Consider the following 20952-nt stretch of genomic DNA (forward strand, 5'->3'; position numbering starts at 1 on the left):
AGCCGAATGCAAATCAGATAGCGATTGTCCTTACGATAAAACCTGTCAAAACAATAATTGCATCACACCTTGCTTGATTGGAGACATTGCCTGTGGTCGTGGCGCAGAATGTATCGCTGTTTCCCACAGGGCGCAATGCGTATGTCCACGAGGCACTCAAGGTGATCCACGAATTGCGTGCATCTCCACAATATGTCATTACAACGAAGATTGTGCAGATCATGAAGCTTGTGATAGGTTGAATAGAGTATGTCGACCTGTTTGTGAGGATGACATTTGTGCAGAAACTGCAAAATGTATTGCGAAAAATCATCAACCTAAATGTATCTGCCCTCTTGGTACCACTGGAAATCCATATATTGACTGTACTGGTAAATTAATTAATTAATTTTAGCTTTGATATGGATTAATGGATTTTGATTCATTTTTTTATTTTGATATCAAATAAGAACGAAGAATAATTTCTTCTCTTTTTTTTTCTAAGGTGTTTCCATCGAACCAGAATGCAAATCAGATAGCGAATGTCCATCATATTTCGCGTGTATCAACACCAAATGCCAAGATCCTTGTCTATCCTCCAATATGTGTTCTGCAGATCAAGAATGCAAGGTATTAAACACAGTTCCTCTTCGTACAATGATATGCAGTTGCCCACCAAACACCATCACTGATATAAATGGATCATGCAAAAAGATTGGTAAATATTATTTCTAATATTCTTCGCCAATTTTGTTTTTAGAAAATGCATTATACACAATGAAAATTTTATTACAGTACAAGAGGATGTGCAATGTCATCAAGATCAAGATTGCATTGATTCTGAAAAATGCATGGAAGGAACTTGCATTGAAGCTTGTCTTACGACCGAATGTGGATTGAATGCACAATGCAAAGCGATATCGCACACCGGAATCTGTTACTGTGCACCCGAATTCACTGGCAATGCTTATATCGAGTGCATCAGAGGTATATTTTAAACATCAATTTAATTTTTAACATCAATTTAATTTTTATAAGTGAAATTTTAGAAATGATTTTAGAAATCATATATTCAAAATTAAAAATTTTTCAGTACCAATAATATTATCACCACGTCCAGAATGTTATTCTAACAATGATTGTTCCAATGACAAACAGTGTATAAATTCTTTCTGCGTGAATCCTTGCATTGTTGGAAATCCATGTGGTAGAAATGCATTGTGTTATGCAAATAATCATAGTCCAGTTTGCAGATGTCCTGCTAATTATATTGGTGATTCAAAGATCAATTGTGAACCGCGTAAGTTTTGAATAAAGAAATAAATATATTATATTTTAATAATAAAATCGATATATTATTCTAGTCAAAAATTTACAATTTTTTGCAGCGGAAATAGTAGCTGAGTGTACCTCGAATAATGATTGTGCAGGCAACACTGCCTGTGTGAACAATTTATGCATTAATCCTTGCAACTGTGGTGCAAATGCCAAATGCAATGTCGTAGATCATTATCCATCTTGTATCTGTTCACCTGGATATTCTGGAAATCCTCAATTGGGTTGTTTTAAACGTAAGCCAGATTTTCTTATCTAAAGAAAGAATAAAACATCAATTAAATTTCACAATTTTATAAAATTGTTCTATTCTAGTGGATTGCGAATCAGATAGCGAGTGCAACAACGCAGCTACATGTTATAATGGGCAATGTGTAAATCCTTGCATTTTAGAGAATAAGTGTGCAATAAATGCAGAATGTTATGGTCAAAATCATCGTGCCATTTGTCGTTGCGGTCCAGGCTATTTGGGCAATCCAGAAATACATTGCGAAAGAGTGGAATGCACATCTGACTATGATTGTCCTCGAAATCTAGCTTGTTACAGTGGACGTTGTGTCAGTCCTTGTATAGAAGATTCACCATGTGCTCAAAATGCTATTTGCTATGTCCAAGATCACGTAGCCACTTGTCGCTGCCCAGAGAATATTCCTGCAGGAAATCCATATTCCTATTGTACACATCCGAAAAAGAAACCTGATGAACCAGAATGCAGAATCGATATTGAATGTGCTGACAAATTGGTGTGCATTAAGAATAAATGTATCGATCCGTGCCCGGTGATCAAACCATGCTTACAGAATGCTCGGTGCAATGTTTTGGATACTGTTCCAGTAAGGACCATGACATGCACATGTCCTGAAGGCTGGACCACTGATATCGATGGCGTTTGCAGACCAAGTAAATATTCTTAAGATTTTTGATTAAAAAAACTCACAGAAAAAAGATTATTATAAAATATTCAATAATGGAATATCAAAGTCAATCTATTTTTTCTTCATTTCAATTTTAATAATATAATAATATAGATTAAATTAGCATTCATTATATTAGAATACGTTTCTTTTTAGTTCAAATAACAATAATTGGCACTTGTACAACAAATGATGAATGCAGTGACGGAGAAGCCTGCATTAATAGACAATGCAGAAACCCATGCAATTGCGGTACAAACGCCGCTTGTTACGTGCGAAACCATAAACCGATCTGTTCCTGTGAAGAAGGATACCAGGGTAATCCAGATATCGCCTGTTATTCTGTAGAATGTACACGCGACAGTGAGTGTACTTTGGATAAGAGTTGTGTGAACAACAATTGCGTGAATCCTTGTCTGATCTCCGATAATTGTGGAGTAAACGCCGAATGTTATCCTAATAACCATAAAGCAGACTGTAGATGTCGTCAAGGATACCATGGAAACTCTCTAGATCGTTGCAGAGTGATCGGTTGTTATAGTAATGGAGACTGTCCTGGAGATCATTCTTGCATCAATATGCAGTGTATCAATCCTTGCGTTCACAGTAATCCTTGCTCGTCTCTAGCTGAGTGTAGAGTCTTTAACCATCTACCCATTTGTCGTTGCCCAATTTATTACATTGGCAATCCTTACATTGCTTGCAAACCAGAAGAACGACCAGAATGTAAAGAGGATAGTGACTGTCCTAATTTGTTAGCCTGCTTTGATAATAAATGTCAGAATCCATGTTCCGTGGTGCAACCTTGTAGCGAACCATCGGAGTGTAGAGTACTTCCAACATCTCCGGTTCGCACGATGGTTTGCGTATGTCCCAGTGGATACGTGAGTAACGGCAGTGGAACTTGTCGACCTACCAAACCAATTTTGAAGATCGAATGTGCAAGGGATAGCGATTGTCCTTCGGATAAATCTTGCGTGAACGCGATATGCAAGAATCCTTGTGCTTGCGGTCCTAATGCGGATTGCAACGTTGTTAATCACAAACCAATATGTTCCTGCGTACTAGGATATGATGGAAATCCTGATGTAGTGTGTACCAAAGGTGAGAATTGTTGGCCTGTTAAAAAAATTAGATTCAATCTATTCTTTTTTTTATTTCTTGTATCCTATTCGTTACCAAAAATCATTTCAGAAAAATTATGACTTGTTGATCTTTTCTTTTATTTTATTTAATTTGATATGTAATTTTTAGTTGCTGGATGTCGCACGGATAGCGAATGTAGCGGATCGCACGCGTGTCTGCAACATAATTGTGTTCCCGTTTGCTCACCGTCATTGACCACTTGCGGAAAAAATGCCGAGTGTCATGGTATCAATCACAAAGCCATCTGCGAATGTCTACCAGGATTCGGTGGCAATCCGAGAGTTTCTTGCGTCCTTCTCGGTTGTAAGAGTAATTCTGATTGTCCTACCAACAAAGCTTGCATCAACAACCGCTGTGAGAATCCTTGCGCAAAAAATCCTTGTACCGGAATTATGGATTGTAACGTTTATAATCATATAATCGAATGTGCTTGTCCTCCTGGCTATATTGGAGATACCAAAGCAGGATGTGTCAAATGTAAGAATCAATTAATCGATATTTTTAATAATCAGTTTTATTTGACACAATTAAATAATTGAACTATTCCTCATTTATTCTTCATTCTTCAGTGACAGAAAAATGCAAAGCAGATAATGAATGTCCATCCCAAACTGCTTGTTTCAATGGTGAATGTATCAATCCGTGCGTGAAGATTGAACCTTGTGGAATAAATGCGGATTGTAAGGTACTCGATACGTCTCCTGTGAGAACCATGATATGTGAATGCATTCCTGGATATAGAGGAAATGCGGTCGTCCGCTGTGACAAAAGTAATATCTCGTTCTTAATCAAATAATTTGTAATCAACAATGATTCAAGATTACAGGAGAATTTTTAAATAAATTTTTAAATAATTTATTTCGTTTTACAGCGAATGTATGTGCAGTAGAAAAAAGTGAGATTCTAGATGAATATGGCAATTGCGTCTGTCCACCTGGTTCAGCTAAGAATGAGAAAGAAATGTGTATACCATGTCGTAAACAATCTGGAATGATAATCAATGAAGAAGGATATTGTGTGTGTGCTCTAGAGAACGGCATGATCATCGACGAGTATGGCCGTTGCGTATGTCCAACTCATCATGGATATAGACTAGATGCAAATGGATATTGCAAACCTGGTAAATGAAAAATATTATTTTTTTATTTGGTTAATTTTTTGTTTGCATAAATTTCATTTATTTAATTAATTTTGTAGCCGACATAATCGAGTGCAAACACGATGATGATTGCGCCGATAACAGATTCTGCGATAAAACCAGTCAGACTTGCGAAGATCCTTGTTCAATTCAATTATGTGGTCTTTATGCACTTTGCAATGCTACTCGTCATCAAGCTATTTGCATATGCATCAATGGCTACATTGGAAATGCTTACACTCAATGCTGTAAGATATTTTTGTTATAGGAGAGATCTATTGATGTTCTTCTTGAATTGTACTTCGTTTGAATTTGTTGATTCTAGTTGTTTTATAATTATTGTCTGTAATTATTTTTATCTATAGAATTCTATCTGTTTCTATCATAAATTTATCTTAGATTCGTTCGTCGATAATATTAACGCAGTGTATCTATTATTATACTGCTTTAAATTGTAGTGCTTTAAATTCTTAATTTTCTATTTATCTTTTAAACTTTTTTATGTAATTCTAATTTGTATTTAAAGATATTTGATTCAACTTTGAACTTGACTATGTAAAATCTTTATTATGAATTCTTTTTTAAGATCTTATCTGTTTTGAAATTCTTATTATCTATTTTATCTATAGCGTTAGAAATTTTTGCTGTCTATTTTGAGTTTTTCTGTCTGATTTGAATTCTTGCTATTTAATTTAGAGCTTTTGCTTACTTTGAAACTGTTGTTGCTTTAAAATTCTGTTTTTTCTGTTTTTTGTAGTTCAATATTCTTAATGACTTGTCTTTTATGATTTCCTTTCATTATATCTTTAAAATTCTCACTGAGAAAAATAAACACTTATATAGTAAAAACTCTAATTATTATCTCTCAAAAATAGTAATTATTTCTGAGTGTGCTATAATTCTTTCATAATCGTGAATTCTAATAAAATGATTTTTTTTTTTTGATTTCTCAGACGATAAGAATCGATGGCGCACTGATTTCCCCAGACCAGAAATGGTTGTCAGTTGTTTATCTGATGGAGTGCAAGTCGAGATTCATCTCCATGATCAAGAATTTGATGGTGTTCTATACGTCAAAGGTCACAGTAAGGATGAACAATGCAGAAGAGTTGTCTCCATTCCAGCAGAAACTATGCACAAAACTGAAATATTTAAAGTAGCGTTCGGAAATTGCGGACTTATTCACGTAAATGTAAGTTTTCTTTTAATATGAAAATCAAAATTTATTAAATTTATCGAAATCTGTTCATATTCTTCATTTATTTCAAATTTATTAATAAAAATATTTTTAACAGGGACAAGCCAGTTTCGTATTAGTCATACAAAAGCATCCAAAATTAATGACATATAAAACTCAAGCTTATCATATCAAATGCATATATCAAACCGGAGAACAAAATGTCACTCTCGGCTTTAATGTTTCAATGTTAACTACTGCTGGTACAATTGCTAATACTGGTCCCCCACCAGTTTGTTTAATGAAGATTGTCACTCAAAATGGAAATGAAATAAGTTCAGCCGAAATTGGAGACAATTTGATGTTGCAAGTCGAAGTCCAACCTTCCAGTGAGTATATTCATATTCATATATATCATATGTATATTATAAGTCAATGGATTTTTTTCTTGTACTAATTAATTGTAACTGATTTTAACATTTTAATATTTTAGCTATTTACGGTGGATTTGCCCGAAATTGTGTAGCTAAAACGATGGAAGATAAATTGGAGAACGAATATATTGTAACAGATGAGAATGGCTGTGCAACAGATCCAACAATATTCAAAGAATGGGAGCAGAATCCTGAGACACAGACATTAATGGCCAGCTTTAATGCTTTTAAATTCCCAAGCAGTGATAACATTCGGTTCCAGTGCAATATCCGTGTATGCTTTGGACGTTGTCAACCCGTAAGTTTTTATTTCTTTGATATTGGAACATATAACGTACATTTTAAAATAAATCATATATAATGTATATTTCAAAATATAATTATCATTTTCTTGCAGGTCAATTGTCGAGGATACAACGCGTTTGGTCGTCGTCGTCGAGATGTGAATTCTGAGATAAATGATACATCCTTAAGTATTACAGATAATTACGAAGGACAACTTCGAGAAGAAATAACAATCCAGTCGAATTTGATATTCACTCTGGAGAAGCAAGAGAGGTTGACAGCAGATCCAGCTGAAAGTAAGATTATATTTTTTTCTTCTTTAATATTAATGAGAAAATTTTTAAAATACTTAATTACTCCAATGTGATTTTTTTTTATTTCAGTTCCTGCAGCTCAAAGAGTGGAAGACATTTGCGTTTCTATGGTTGGCTTTGTGATAGCATTAGTAATTACAGCACTCTTGGCACTAGTCGCTGTAGCTATTGCTGTTTCATGCTGGCTAATGGCGTATCGTCGCCAGCCAAAGACTGCTGGACCACTGCCACACCCACCAGAGTTCCCAAATCCATTGTTCACTACCGAATCTGTAGCTGAACCGTCTCCTGATTATCACCTATCTTAAGTGTTTTAGGATAATTATTATTTTTTAACGTAATTCTTAATGAAATGCAATACAGACCACAATTTTGTTTTTCTTACTGGTCGGTCTTGTATTTCTATCAACGACTCTTCCAGTGACTAAATTTCCGTTTCTTTCTTCTGGAGGGTTCACATACAACATGTTGTACGTTCATTGTTATATATGAGTACCTCGAATTAAGATATATATATATATATATATATACATATAGATAGATAAATAAATAAAGATTGCGAGAGAGAGAGAGAGAGAGAGAGAGAGAGAGAGAGAGAGAGAGAGAGAGAGAGAGAAACATTTGCTATTTATGGTGATGGTTTGCTTCCATTATCTACAACACAATAGAACTTCCAATTCTTCCAATATACTACTTTTTTCCTACACTTTTTCTTTCCATTTTCTCTTTCTTCAGTCATTGGAAGATTTGTTAAGCGTAATACAACGAATTTAATTCCCGTGTAAAGTCAAACGAATTAGTCTAATATAGCTTTCTTATGTCGTGCGTAGGTAACTGTACATTTTCTCTAATAAAATGCTAATGTAATATTTTTAAAATGGTTTATTATACTATACCTTAATATTTATTTGTTCAAAAAAAAAAAAAGAAAAAAATAAAAAGGAACATACTAAAACATGTAAGTATCGAATCGAAAAAAATTATATTTTATTATAAATTATAAATTAATAATAAAATAAATAAATTAAATATTTATTTCCGTTACATTTTTATATAATTTACAAACGGTAAATGAATATCTAATATATATATATATATATATATATATATATATGACTTCAAATTATATTTTATTGCATATAATAATGATAATACTGCTAAATGATTCTAGTAATTTTTAAATAGTAATTTTTAAATATCACGATTCATTTAATATTCACAAATGGATGTAATTTATTTTAGGATATTTAAAGAATTTATGATGAAAATTTATAATAAGTAACTTCTCGAATATTATATAAGTAATATTATAAATACATAAATAAAAAAACTGAGTATTCAATATTAGAATAGAATAAAAATAGAATGTAATAAATGCATTCAAAATATCCGTTGAACATGACAATGTATTTTAGAAATATCTACGTAGCGCTAAATTATTTGTAACGTTATGGTAATCTGTAATATTTGAAAAATATTTTTAATATATTTATTTATAATTTTATTTGCGTATAAAATTGTCTTGCAATTCTATCTTTTCTATTAGAATTGAAGATAGACAAAATTCCGACACAAATAACTCCTATACATAATATTATGATTAATTATCCTTTGATAACTGCAATCGGTCTTAATTTTATACATTTCCGCGAAATGCCTGCAGCATGACATGTATTTACAACGTCCGTTACATTTTTATAAGATTCTGGTGCTTCTTCCATTACTAGCTTAGGCGAAGCGACTCTAATTGATATTCCTTGTCGTTCTAATTTTTCTAATACATCTGTATAATCCAAGTTTCTACGTGACTTTGCTCTAGATAAAGCTCGTCCCTAAATAGAATTCATATTCAATTTATATATAATTTTATAAGAAACAAATTTTTCACAAATACTTACTGCTCCATGACAAGTAGATCCAAATGTTTCTTTCATAGCTTGATCAGTTCCAGTAAGAACATAACTACAAGTTCCCATAGTACCTCCAATTAAAACAGGTTGACCTGTTAATTGATAGTCTACAGGAATCAAAGGATGATGAGGTGGAAATGCTCTTGTTGATCCCTAACAAGAAATAATTATATATAATAATTGAATATAATTCATTATTTTTACTTACTTTTCTATGTACTAGAAGTGTTTTCTGTTTTCCATCGACCATATGTTCTTCTATTTTTGCAATATTATGAGAGACATCATATATAACATGCATATCTAAATCATCAGGAGATAATCGGAATTGCTTGGCAAATGCCTGTCGACTAAGAAATGTCATAGAGCTTCTATTAACCCAAGCAAAATTAGCAGCTGCAGCCATTGATTTTAGATAATCTTGACCTTCTTGAGATTTGATATGAGCACATGCTAATTGTCTATCATTAGTTTCAATATTGTCTCGTTTCATAGCTTTTTCCATTTGTACAAGAGCATCTATAATACAAATAAAAATTAACATATATTATTTTTTGAAAAAATTTTATTATTAAAATTTATTATTAATATATTCATTACCAGTTGCAACTTGATGTCCAAATCCTCTACTACCAGAATGAATCATAACACAAATTTGACCTTTTTCTTCAATTCCCATTTTGCATGCAGCCCATTTATCATAAATTTCATCTACAACTTGAATCTCAGCATAATGATTTCCTGCTCCTAAAGTTCCTAACTATAAAAAAATTTACTTGAGAATTTGAAATTTTTAATATTTATGCATGTAAAAATATATTTTCAGTACCTGTGGAAGCCCACGTTTTTTAGCTCTCATTGATACTTTTGAAGAATCTGCATTAAGCATTCTACCATATTCTTCACAATGTTCTTTATCTTCTGCCCAAATATAACCTGTAGAAAGTTGAAAAATAAACTTATTATTAATAATAAAAATTAATTGGTTCTGTCTAGAATATTTGGATACCTTCTCTGAGGGACCAATCCATTCCCATTTCTAAAGCTTCTTCTAAATCACGTGCATTCATAGGTATAATTCCTTTTGAACCAACACCAACAGGAATATGATCAAACATACTTTGGGCAAGTTGTTCCTAAAAACAATCATTAATTTATTTTTATTTCTATGATATAATATTAAATATTAAAAAAGAAATTACCTTTACAGGTTGAACATCCTCTTCAAAAAGATTAGTTCTTAATAATCGTACTCCACAATTTATATCAAATCCTACTCCACCAGGTGATACTATAGATTTTGGATCATTCATATCAAATGCTGCCATATTACCAATAGCAAAACCATATCCAGAATGTACATCAGGCAATCCAACAGATCTCCAAACAATTCCAGGAAGGGCAGCAACATTAGCAATTTGTTTCATGCCTGGAAGAAAGCCACCTACTGCTCCTGGTCTACATGCATTTTTCAATTCATCAAACATTAAACGTTCTAATGTATTATTTACATAAAAAACACCTTCAACCTAAACCAAAAAAATATTAGAATATGTGTAAAGATAAAATATATCATTATAATTGATTTACCTTCATATTAGGTTGAAAACCTTTTTTTATTTTCCAGCATGTATCAGTTATTTTTTCTAAGAATTTTAATTCTTCTTGATATTGTCGAACTACCATTTTTTATAATAAATTTTCTTTTTCGTTTAAAGATATATTAACTGTCTCTAAATTCCAAACTACAGATTATATTCTTAATCGAATATAATTTCTTATAAATTTTTAAATATAATCTTTTTTTTAATTAATGTTATAAAAAATTAAACTAGGAAATATTGTTTTTTTTATTTATTATTAACATAAAACATTAGCCTTTTAATAGCAATGATATCGTCGGTTTCTTTGATTGCACGATATATACATTTTATTCCATATTGCAAATATTATATAGAATGATTGTCAGACAAAGCAAGACAAATATAGATAAGAATAAATAGTGGAAGAAGGACAGAGATAGAATAAAAATTCGAAAATCAGCGCCATCTCTAGAGTGCCGCAAATCAAACAGTACAAACAAGGAGAGTAAATAATAGAAGAAAGATAGAGATAGGGTAAGAATTTAAGACAGCTAGCGCCATCTGTTGAGTAATAAATATTCTTTCAAATTTTTGCTAAAAATACTTAAGAGATGGCGTTAATTTTCATTTCTTATTTCCCTATTTTGAAGAGATATATTTAATATCTTTAATCTCATATAGATGGCAATAATAGTCCGATTTTGGTGTATCTCTGTTCTTTTATTATTTACTCTCCAAAATTTATGCGCTTAAAAAATAATTATTTAAATTAGAACATATAATAATATAAATAAAGAGAAATAATAAAAAAAAATATTTTTAAAGAAATAAATGTATCAAAAACAAATTGATTATCGTTACATTTAATTTTTTTTCATACTTATAATGCTCTTATCTTATTCCTTTCTAAATCAATAATGTAAAATGAGAATTAAGATTATATATATATACGAACTATGTAATGTAAAAATGCATTAGATGCATTAGAAAAGTCTATCATATCCATGAATACTGCAGAGTATTATATATAAAGTGCAAATATGGCTACTCCTGCAAAAGCAGCTGTGAAACATGTAAAACCAATTTTATCATTGACTCCTATAGAAGCTCGAAGAAGAGTAATATCATTATATAAAACATGGTACCGACAAATTCCATTTATTTGTAAGTTTATTCATTATATATCTTCCTCTTGGTAATTAGTGGAATATATTGTTATCTAACCTATTCGTGTTTAAAATAGTATACTGATATAAGGATATCGTAATTTATTTTCTTTGTATAAAACGATAACAATTGTTTTGTATAAAACAATTAACAATTAACAATTAAATATTTTAAATTTTTAAAATACAATTTTTTGTTTGCTTATTATTATTTTTATAACAGAGTTATGAAATATAAATGTATACATAATTTATTTTGTAGTGTCCAATTATGATCTTCCAAGAACAAAAAAAGAGTGTCAACAAAAATTAAGAGAGGAATTTAAACGTAATGCTCATATAAATGATTTAAGAGTAATTGATTTGTTACTTATTAAGGTAAAGAAAATGTATGCTTTTTATTTAATAATATAATATATATGATATTAATAATAATAATGTTATATTAGGGACAAATGGAACTTCAAGAAGTTTGTGCTCAATGGAAACCACCTGCAACAGTGTTGAATTATTGGAAGGAAACACATGAACCAAAGCCAAAAGATTTTATGTCAAAGTTTTTATCAGGTCAAGATTAAATTTTATATAGTATAATTAAATATGTAAAATTTATAAATTATATTAAAAGAATATATAGTTGTCTGAAAATTAAATATGGAAAAAAGAAGAAAATGTACTTTTTTATTAAAAAATCGAATTATACAACATTTCAAAAGATGAATTTTTAATCAGCTCTTACAGAAGATAATATTTCTTTTAATTTACATTTTATCTTTACATCTATATATTATTATTCAGTTATATATACATTTGACAAGATGATATATTACTAAGCACCTTAGGTACAATCTAGTTCACTTTTCACAGCCATACGGATAATTTGCTTTCCTTCAGTGAACAAGTATCGAAATTATACATACATACATATATATACATACATACATACATACATATGTTGAAACAAGTATATTCGAACTTGCATAAATGTACATTTGCGCGTTTTTTCTTCTTTTTTTTTCTTTTCTTTTTTATTATTATTATTATCATTATTATTATTATTATTATTATTACAATGGGAGTCGTTTGTTCTATCTTGTGATAGACTTTTTTACATGATTTCTGTACTCGTGTATACTTTGGTTAGAATCATTTTTATAAAAGTCATTCTAGTTTTATTATATCCTCAAATTAAAAATTTTAACAGATAAATCTTGCACTATGTAAAAAAAAAAATGTTCGCCGCCAATATAAAGCGCACTTTAATACAAATCATAAAAATATCTAGATATTAAAAATATACACAATCGGTAACTTTTATACCCATACATTCCACATATCTATACGCTAAAAAATGGCAACAATACATCATACTTATGACTCATAAATGTAATAATGTTTTTGTGCATTCGTCTTTTACATCAAGAGATTTTGTGTTCGAATTCCCTTTACTTCTTTTCTTAACTATACAAGTAATTTTGCATCAAACTATACTTTCACGTTCCGACTGTATATCGTAACCCGCTATTACACCCCTTCTTAACGAAACATCACTATTTCGTAGTCCATTGCCACTGAACAGATTTACCAGCCAGCTTCTAATCGAATTTCTTGCAGAAGATTTTTTGTCAGGCACACTGTCTGTACTAGGAACGGATACTACTTGATCGAGAGAACGCCAACGTTTAACAGGCACAACTTCTCCCATACAACCACTCTCGTCTCCTAGCAATGGTGTCTCTACTTCATTCGGTGATTCATCGGTATGGGGTAATATTATCACATTACCATTCGGATAATTGTTATTCAACACTTTCTCAGAAATATTTGTCTTTGAGTTAGTCCGTGTGCACTTTTCACAATTTTCTAAAGATCGAAAACTTTTCTTCGGTTCTTTCCAAGAGAAATTTGGTGACTCGAACCTTTTATTATAAAGCTCCAATGGGAACGGGTCTAAGGAACGAGATTCTCGTATTATCGTTTGGAACGGATAATCGCTCGTAGAAGACGATGAAGCAATGGTCGACAGAACTCTTGCATTTTTTCTAAATTTTAGCCTTGTGTCAATAAAAAAATCATCAAGTGCCATTTTAATATTAGCCGCCCGATTCTCAACTTCTTCTTGCAATGCGATATTATCTAACGTTGTTTTTGATACACTATCGGTCAAATACAGAGGAGAATGTTCTACTTTTCGACAGTTAAGAGATTTAGGCACTGGACTGGATCCTCCGCATTGAGATGATGAATCATCCGGTGTCGGTCTTGGAACATTTGACTGTCTGCGACTACCTGCCCCTAAACCACCTAACAACGAAGCTTGACGAGAATCTGAATTTAATTTCGGACTTCTCCTTGGTCTACAAAAAAGTGGTGGAAGATCACCGACATCGACCTAATAACATAAAAATATTAAATAAATATTAAATAAAGTTTACGTAATCATATTTAGTTATCATATTTCTTTTCGTACAAACCTCTCGTTTTTGAATGGCTTTTTCAGTAGCTCCAGTGAGCCAATAAGTTTTTACTTCTCCTTTTCCTTTCATATAAACCAATCCACGTTCTTCGATAATATAACCACCAACTTTATCCAAAGCATCTTTGCACTGCTCGCTTATGTGAATACGTAATGGCTCGCCATTTGATTCCATGCGTGAAGCTGTATTTACGGTATCTCCGAACAAACAATATCTAGGCATCGTTAGACCAACAACACCCGCTACCACAGGGCCTGTAATATTTGTTAATATAAATACAAATTATAAATAATTGTAATTTATATATTTTTTTTTGATTTGATATTCTTTATACTCTAGACACAATACCTGTGTGAATTCCAATACGCAATTTAAGAGTGTCTTGAGGTCTATGAGTTATAGTATGATGTTTCACAGCGTTAAGCAATTCTAGGGACATCGATGCAATTTCTCCAGCGTGTCTATTTCCATTTTTTATGGGTAAACCAGAAACCTAATAAAAAATACAATTATACAGATTATAAAATTCTGTAAAATAAAAAAATATATAATCCTGCAAAAAATTTACATACCACCATATAGGCATCACCGATTGTTTCTACCTTATATACGTCATATCCTTTGATTATACGATCGAACAAAGTGTATAAATCGTTTAAGAAGTTTACTACCTGAAAAATAAAAGAAGAAATATATCAATTGTATCCATAGGAAGTTGCATATTATGTTTCTTCGATGATTAGTTTGCGAGAAATATACTTGGAAAGGTGTGCTTTCCGCTGACATTGCAGTAAAACCAACGATATCGCTGAAATATATAGTAACTAAATCAAAAGCTTCAGGTTCCACACCGATTCCATTCGTCAAACAATTTGCAACGGGTCTGTAAAAAATAAATAATATTATTAATATATATATATATATATATATGTATATATAATTATAAAATTTTTTATATAAATAACTTACTCAGGCAACATTCTGTGAAGTAAATCTTCGGTTTTTTGCTTTTCCTCGAAAAGAAGGCGTGTACGTTCACTGACTAGATCTTCGAGGTTGTTCGCATATTTCTCCATCATGTCCATCATTTGGTCCATGATATTGCGATGCCTTCCCGCTTTCATTTTCTTTAATCTCGTCCTTATCATTTTGAAGTCAGGCCTAAGTTCTGGACTTTCCGCCCAACAGTCGGTAATCGTACTAACTATATACTCTGCACAATCCGCTTCAGACTCGGACAGTATGTCTATGTTAGGTCTAAACGGTGGTTCACCATCTTCTGGGAACCTTTTCACTCGGTCAATGATTTCTGTCAATTTGTTAACGTTCATATTTATATTTCTGCAGCTATACCTTTTGGCAAATGCCGATTAACGAATGACAATCGCTAACGCTTACTCTATCTCTTATTTTACACGAACATTTACCTTTGGGTTCTAGATTCACGCCACCATACGGACCCTTCCGCCCGATTATCTCGAACAATATAATCGCAAACGAGTAAATATCCCCTTCCTGGGTCCCTCTGATTGGAGCATTGGGATTTCTTAATAATTCAGGTGCCTTCCAGAATAAGTCTGTATAGAATATTATATATATATATATATTTTTTTTTTACAAATCAATAATCGTAAATTAAATATCATAACATTCTCCTTTCTTACTTCGATAATACTGATGTTCACCAATGCTGTCGGATTCGGCGCAATGTCGCATATCGTGCAGGCCAAAATCAGAGACTTGGAGTACCCATCGCGATGTCACCACGCAATTGGAAGACTTCAGATTACCATGACAGACTAGTACAGATGAATCGTGAATGTACAGCATACCCTAAATAAAAGAAAGGAAATATATATATATATATATATTTTTTCACAATCAAAATATCTTCGATACCTCTTCCTAAATGTAAACATATGTAAAAATATACTTACCTTAATGAGATCGTGAACTAATGAAGCGATGAACATATCATCTAACTTGATATCTTCGTTCTCGATAATATCCTGAAACACGCACGCAATGTAATCATTCGTTGAAAACACGAGCAGACCAGATTACACGTTCATTCGTGTATTAAGGTGACGTACATAAAGACTTCCTTTGGCGCAATAGTCCGTAATTAACAATATCCTCATTGGCTCGACGCACGCTCCGATGAAAGAGTTCAGGTTACCGTGTCTGATCTCGCGAAGGATACGCATCTCCTTCATCACGTCCCTCGAAATATCCTTCTTCTTCGAGAACTTTAGCTCCTTTATCCTAACCACTACCCCGTGGTAATGCCCGGTTTGCGCGAACACCTGGCCCCCGCATCTTGACTCGTAGGACATTGCACTAACTAAGCTTAACTGTAATCAAACATCAACAATAAATAACGATGCAAAAATTAACCCAACAAATTAAAAATACAATACGAACGAATAACAAATATCTCTTTCAATTCGTGAAAATTCCCTCTTAAAAATAACAACCTTGTGTCATTACAGATATTATATATCTGGAGACGAGAAATCGTCGTGTGGGCTCACCTTACTAGGGGAGGACATCATGTTGTCAAGATGAGGATAGCCGTGTATCTCGTTCGGATCGATTTTCCACAGCAATCCCTCGATTTCCTGTTCTATCTTCCATCTTCGATATATGCTCATAGTGATTACCGCGGCGCAGAATAACAAAACGGCCAACACACCGGCAGCAACGATACTTCGCAAATGAGTGTCGTCTTTGGGACAGTGCTCGTTGAGGAAACCGCATCCCGGTTCCGCTTCCGGTTTATTCTTACCCGGCCAATCCATCGCCTCCGACGGCCTGTACACCTGGACAACACGAACGAATATTATTATTTATCATCACTCGATAAATATATTTTTAATCACGATCGAGAAATAAATAAAGCATTCTTCTTGGCCGGGATACACGAATTTGTAGGAATTTGTTCGATGAATGGAAATGAAATGCTGCACGAATGCTGTAAACAACTCACTCACTAGAGTTTCACCCTGTTGAAATTGGCCTACAGGCTTCATTTGAAAGTCGCACGAGAAGTTGTTGAGACGGAACGGATCCTTCTTCAGGGCCAACACCGAGAAATTCCCCTCCGAGTCGCCGAACTTGTCGAACTTGATGGTCGCTCCGCTGACACCTGTTCTCGAAGGAAACGCAATTTCGTTATTCCTTTTTCTTTTTTTCACAGAAGAGACATTCTGTCGATCTTTCGTAATCTAAAATGGCCTTATCGAGATCGAATATCTATATATATATATATATAATATATATATACTCGGTATACGCTCGTTTTCCAACGTCTCTCAATTGTGAGGAGGATATATGTACAAAGAACACGAATGTTCGTATTCCACACCTACTCGCTTTAAACCAGATCAAGCCTTATCGAGAGAAATCGAACGTCAGACACACTCGATCGAACAATATTCGAATTGTATTTGTATTATACTCACTCTGATACGTGTGATTTCTGATAATCGTCTCGATGATCTGGGTGCCATTGCTTGCGATCTCCTCGAGAGTGTGCTCCGGCTGATCCCTGAGGAGTTGATCCAGGGCTCTCGCGTACAATTTCACGGAATCGTAAAGATAGGCGGCGTGGATCGACACGTACTGGAACGAGAGAAAAAAAAAAATTAAAACAAATATCTATCTTCCCGGATTCAAAGAAGAAGGATTTAAACGGAGATCACGATCTTCTACCTTCTCGTATTTTCTCAGCAATTCAGGGATGACAAAGTTGAACGGCTCCTTGCTGCTGTACTCTCTGACCTTCTTGGTGAACTCCTCGTAATTCTGCGTAGGCGGGGTCGACACGACCACCATCAGGGACCGTGCCCTCTTGAGGAAGTCCTTCGGCTCCAGGCAATTCCTCAGATTGTCGAAGTGTTCCGGTTCTGCAAAAGGACCGATCGAGCGCAAAGTCAGAGGCGAGGCGGTGGCGTGTGGTTACCCTTTCTTTTTTTTTTTTTCTTTTTTCTTTTCGCAGAGGGAAACGGAAATATCTGATTCGAGAGGCAACAACATAGAGCTCTCTAGAGGAACGTCCATTAAAATCGGATCACGTGCTGGAAACCGGGTCACGAGCGAGCCATGCCTGACCCATGACGCTTCGGTTAATCTCGGATTAGATACGGAAATGATGAGGTAACGAGTTTTGTCAAGGAGCAACCGGACGACCGTGAAGGAGACCGAAATCGAATATCGTGTCGGTGAATGATATTTAAATATGTAAATAAGAGAGAATAAATTTTTCTTATGTATATAACGCAATCAGCCTTAATTTTCCAGCATTTTACTCGCGAGGATTGTTATTATTTTAATTTTATTAAATTTTTTGTACCATCCTTGTACGATCGAAATTGTAATCGCAGATTTTGATTTATCACAATACACAATACAGATAAACGATTTGGATTACGATACATGATTGTGAGATTAGTTAAAACAGCAATCTTTTATGATAAAAAAATTACTCAAATCTTTCTATTCATTCGTAACATATCAATATTTTATCAAGATCGATCGTCGAATTTTGAAAACGCGTTCCCTTATGAATTAACTTATACTCACTCCATAAGTACTTTTGCGCCTCTCGCGGCGAGTACGTCATCATGTCCACGTGTATCACCATGTACTCCCCGTTATCGAGCAATCGTTGATTCTGCATAGAGTTCATCATGTCGATCAGAGACATCGCTGTTCCCAGGAATATGTAAACTGTAGACAGATTTACGCCTTACGTTAGAAGCCCCCTGTCTCCCTAAATGGAACGCTCCATCGACGACGACCGACCGATTTCCAGAACGGAAACTGACTTTCACGCTTCATTTTCCTTCGCGGAGGGAAAAGCTGCTCCGCGATTATCGCGGTGAGATCACAGATCTGTGCGAGTACAATACCCCCTCCTCTTCCCTCTCCTCGTGTACCAATTCCCACGGAGGGAACATCTCGTGAAATTAGACGCGATGGAAATTTCTTTGTCGGTGAACGAAGTTTCGAAGAGGGGAAAAAAATGGAAATTAGAGAAAAATTTTTCTGAGTTTTATTTTCGACGTGTGATTCTCATGGTTAACCAGGGAACGTTAGTAAACATTTCATTCGCGATTAAATATCAATTTGTATTCTTTCGTTAACGATTCCAGTATTTTCGAATATCCAACTAAAAATTCAATGTAAAACCGTCCCATCGAATAGTCTAACAACGTGTTCATGTCAGAAATCAGGGTTATAATTCGCCAGAAACAAGACCGTGACACGTTTGAGAAACGAAATATAAAAAAAAAAAAATAAAAAAAAAACAGGAGTTTCTTCGAGCGATAAAACTTCTCAACGAAAGAATTACAAATGTTAAAAATCGTGATACGTTTGTTCCGATATCAACGTTTGAAATCTAAAAAAAAAAAAAAAAAAATAGCAACTTGTTCCCAAGCAAAGATCAAGATCCTCTAAAATAGATTAAAATCGGTTGGAAATTCCTTTCGAAAGGCGGATAGAAACGGAAAGTGGCGATTTCTTGAATAATGGGGGGAGGGATCCCCCCATCGAGAGGCGATAAACAGATCGAAAAATGGATGGATGAATCGTTACAGTCGTCCCGATGACGCGTCCCGCGAGATATATATCGAGTATATAAAGTAAACTTGGACTGACTCCTGGTCATATTTTTGGTCTCCTGTATAAGTTGGAACCATACGCTGACTTGACAGCACGGCAGCCTTTCCTCGCAGCACGTGTGTCGATCCTCCACGGTCTTGTAGTGGTTCACGGTGAGGTTGTTCTTGGTGGCCTGCTCCTCCAGCGATCTTGCCACCGTCGACCACGCGCTCTCCGTGATGATGGTGAATTTGTTCCACCCGTAATGGAGCAGCAACGCGATCACCGACTTCGTCACCTGCGTGTCCGGCGGTTCGGTCCTGGCGAACGTGTTCACCTTTGACGCCTTGTAGTCCGAACATTTCTGTAATTCAGATTTCCAAAATTGCGTTTATCAGCGACAAATGTTGTGTCAAATGCACAGCCGTGGAATCGAAGGCGATAAATGAACCTCGAATTAGCTGTGTTTTCAGCAGGGAAAGAGCGAAAGGGTTGCAATAATAATTAACTCGTTGAAAAATCAAGTTTAATTGTAATTAACTACGTAGGAATCAACCAATTCCAATCATTTGATTAAAATTAGAAGAATTTTCCAAAAGTTCTATAAATTTCATCAACGATATATCCCTTCGATTATTCAAAACTACCTGTCAAAACCTACCACCAAAAAGTTCTCGAAAAGCCAGTAACCGTATAAACATCTAAAATTTAAACAAGCCCGAACAAAGTAATCATCGTAACCAAAAAAGAAAAAAGAAAAAAAACGACCATCTCTTACGAATCGACCGAACGGGCGAAAAGCGGCAGCGAAAGGGGGCGAAAATTGAAAGGATCAACGAAGAGCCCCCCCTAAAAGGGGGGCCAAAAAGAAGGAAGGAAAAAGTTGGATAGAAATGAAAAGAGACTAAAAAAAAAAAAAAAGAAAAGAGAAGAAAATAGTAGGTGGGGCAAAAAAGGAAAAAGGAAAAAGAAGAAGAAGAAGAAGAAGAAGAATGGTAAGAGAGCAGAAGGCAGGAGAGTAACGCGGCAAAGTGGGCTGCGCCTGGTGTCATGGTGTGTGGCGCGCGGTTAAATATAAACCTGTGGCAGGCTGTACGAAGGAGGGCAGAAGGAGAGTGGAATGAACGGGGCAACTCTCTTCTCCCTGTGGTGTGGCTCTCGCGAGAGGAGAAGTGCACGGGACGGTTGTGCTCCGTACCGTTGAAATGTGACATGCGCTCATTAACATATAAATTAAACGTGACAACTGGGGGTCAGTTCTACTTTAACCGTGGCGACCACCGCCAGGCCACGATCCACTTTCCGCCGTTTTTTCCCTCCACCGCCGTCCCCTCCCTCCTCCTTTGCTCCGGTTTCTTCTTTTTTTTCCTTCCTCCTCCTCCCCCCCCCTCCTTTTCTCCCGCTCTTCCCTCTCCACTCTCTCCGCTTATACCCGGCCCGACTCTCTCCGATTCTCGCTCGATCGAATCGCGACCCGATCGGAGAGT

General features: G+C 34.4%; 4 protein-coding genes across 4 annotated transcripts in view; 2 read left to right on the forward strand and 2 right to left on the reverse strand.

Annotated features, from left to right (window-relative positions):
• The window catches only part of LOC122712328, a 113863-nt gene extending 106214 nt beyond the window's left edge, over positions 1–7649 (forward strand). Inside the window, exons 158-173 of the mRNA XM_043931885.1 lie at positions 3–371; positions 485–697; positions 775–966; positions 1073–1279; positions 1368–1550; positions 1630–2214; positions 2385–3332; positions 3483–3851; positions 3944–4144; positions 4246–4494; positions 4572–4760; positions 5466–5704; positions 5808–6078; positions 6183–6421; positions 6521–6704; positions 6792–7649. Of these exons, the coding sequence (XP_043787820.1) occupies positions 3–371; positions 485–697; positions 775–966; positions 1073–1279; positions 1368–1550; positions 1630–2214; positions 2385–3332; positions 3483–3851; positions 3944–4144; positions 4246–4494; positions 4572–4760; positions 5466–5704; positions 5808–6078; positions 6183–6421; positions 6521–6704; positions 6792–7030 (4877 nt within the window). The 3' untranslated portion in view covers positions 7031–7649. The remainder of the gene's footprint in view (positions 1–2; positions 372–484; positions 698–774; positions 967–1072; positions 1280–1367; positions 1551–1629; positions 2215–2384; positions 3333–3482; positions 3852–3943; positions 4145–4245; positions 4495–4571; positions 4761–5465; positions 5705–5807; positions 6079–6182; positions 6422–6520; positions 6705–6791) is intronic.
• A 548-nt stretch (positions 7650–8197) lies between these two features.
• On the reverse strand, positions 8198–10535 carry LOC122712303 (RNA-splicing ligase RtcB homolog). Its single transcript, XM_043931839.1, has 8 exons — positions 10223–10535; positions 9835–10161; positions 9642–9768; positions 9462–9568; positions 9233–9392; positions 8841–9151; positions 8621–8785; positions 8198–8554 (listed from the first exon to the last, which is right to left on the reverse strand). Exons 1-8 carry the CDS (start codon positions 10316–10318, stop codon positions 8327–8329), a joined length of 1521 nt encoding a protein of 506 aa, XP_043787774.1. The 5' UTR covers positions 10319–10535; the 3' UTR covers positions 8198–8326.
• Positions 10536–11165: 630 nt separating this feature from the next.
• On the forward strand, positions 11166–12053 carry LOC122712231 (NADH dehydrogenase [ubiquinone] 1 alpha subcomplex subunit 6). The gene is made up of 3 exons (XM_043931699.1): positions 11166–11379; positions 11644–11759; positions 11831–12053. Exons 1-3 carry the CDS (start codon positions 11256–11258, stop codon positions 11957–11959), a joined length of 369 nt encoding a protein of 122 aa, XP_043787634.1. The 5' UTR covers positions 11166–11255; the 3' UTR covers positions 11960–12053.
• Positions 12054–12088: 35 nt separating this feature from the next.
• The window catches only part of LOC122712230 (receptor-type guanylate cyclase Gyc76C-like), a 70352-nt gene continuing 61488 nt past the window's right edge, over positions 12089–20952 (reverse strand). Inside the window, exons 5-20 of the mRNA XM_043931698.1 lie at positions 19523–19829; positions 18443–18589; positions 17573–17766; positions 17323–17482; positions 16852–17006; positions 16393–16680; positions 15952–16212; positions 15796–15867; positions 15523–15691; positions 15286–15435; positions 14828–15167; positions 14618–14741; positions 14431–14529; positions 14207–14351; positions 13856–14112; positions 12089–13773 (exon numbers count right to left, since the gene is read on the reverse strand). Coding sequence (XP_043787633.1) covers positions 12862–13773; positions 13856–14112; positions 14207–14351; positions 14431–14529; positions 14618–14741; positions 14828–15167; positions 15286–15435; positions 15523–15691; positions 15796–15867; positions 15952–16212; positions 16393–16680; positions 16852–17006; positions 17323–17482; positions 17573–17766; positions 18443–18589; positions 19523–19829 — 3780 coding nt within the window. The 3' untranslated portion in view covers positions 12089–12861. The remainder of the gene's footprint in view (positions 13774–13855; positions 14113–14206; positions 14352–14430; positions 14530–14617; positions 14742–14827; positions 15168–15285; positions 15436–15522; positions 15692–15795; positions 15868–15951; positions 16213–16392; positions 16681–16851; positions 17007–17322; positions 17483–17572; positions 17767–18442; positions 18590–19522; positions 19830–20952) is intronic.

Source organism: Apis laboriosa, unplaced genomic scaffold, assembly GCF_014066325.1.
Source record: "Apis laboriosa isolate Shangri-la unplaced genomic scaffold, ASM1406632v1 scaffold1_cov151, whole genome shotgun sequence".
NCBI lineage: Eukaryota > Metazoa > Arthropoda > Insecta > Hymenoptera > Apidae > Apis > Apis laboriosa.

Bases quoted from the DNA above. Each gene is read 5' to 3' on its own strand.
- LOC122712303 (XM_043931839.1), bottom strand. From the start codon at position 10,318: ATGGTAGTTCGACAATATCAAGAAGAATTAAAATTCTTAGAAAAAATA. The intron at 10,162-10,222 runs GTAAATCAATTA...TTTTTGGTTTAG, and splicing joins GTTTTCAACCTAATATGAAG to GTTGAAGGTGTTTTTTATGT. The intron at 9,152-9,232 runs GTAATGAATATA...TTTGTATTATAG, and splicing joins TGGACATCAAGTTGCAACTG to ATGCTCTTGTACAAATGGAA.
- LOC122712231 (XM_043931699.1), top strand. From the start codon at position 11,256: ATGGCTACTCCTGCAAAAGCAGCTGTGAAACATGTAAAACCAATTTTA. The intron at 11,380-11,643 runs GTAAGTTTATTC...TTTATTTTGTAG, and splicing joins CCGACAAATTCCATTTATTT to TGTCCAATTATGATCTTCCA. The intron at 11,760-11,830 runs GTAAAGAAAATG...ATGTTATATTAG, and splicing joins TTGATTTGTTACTTATTAAG to GGACAAATGGAACTTCAAGA.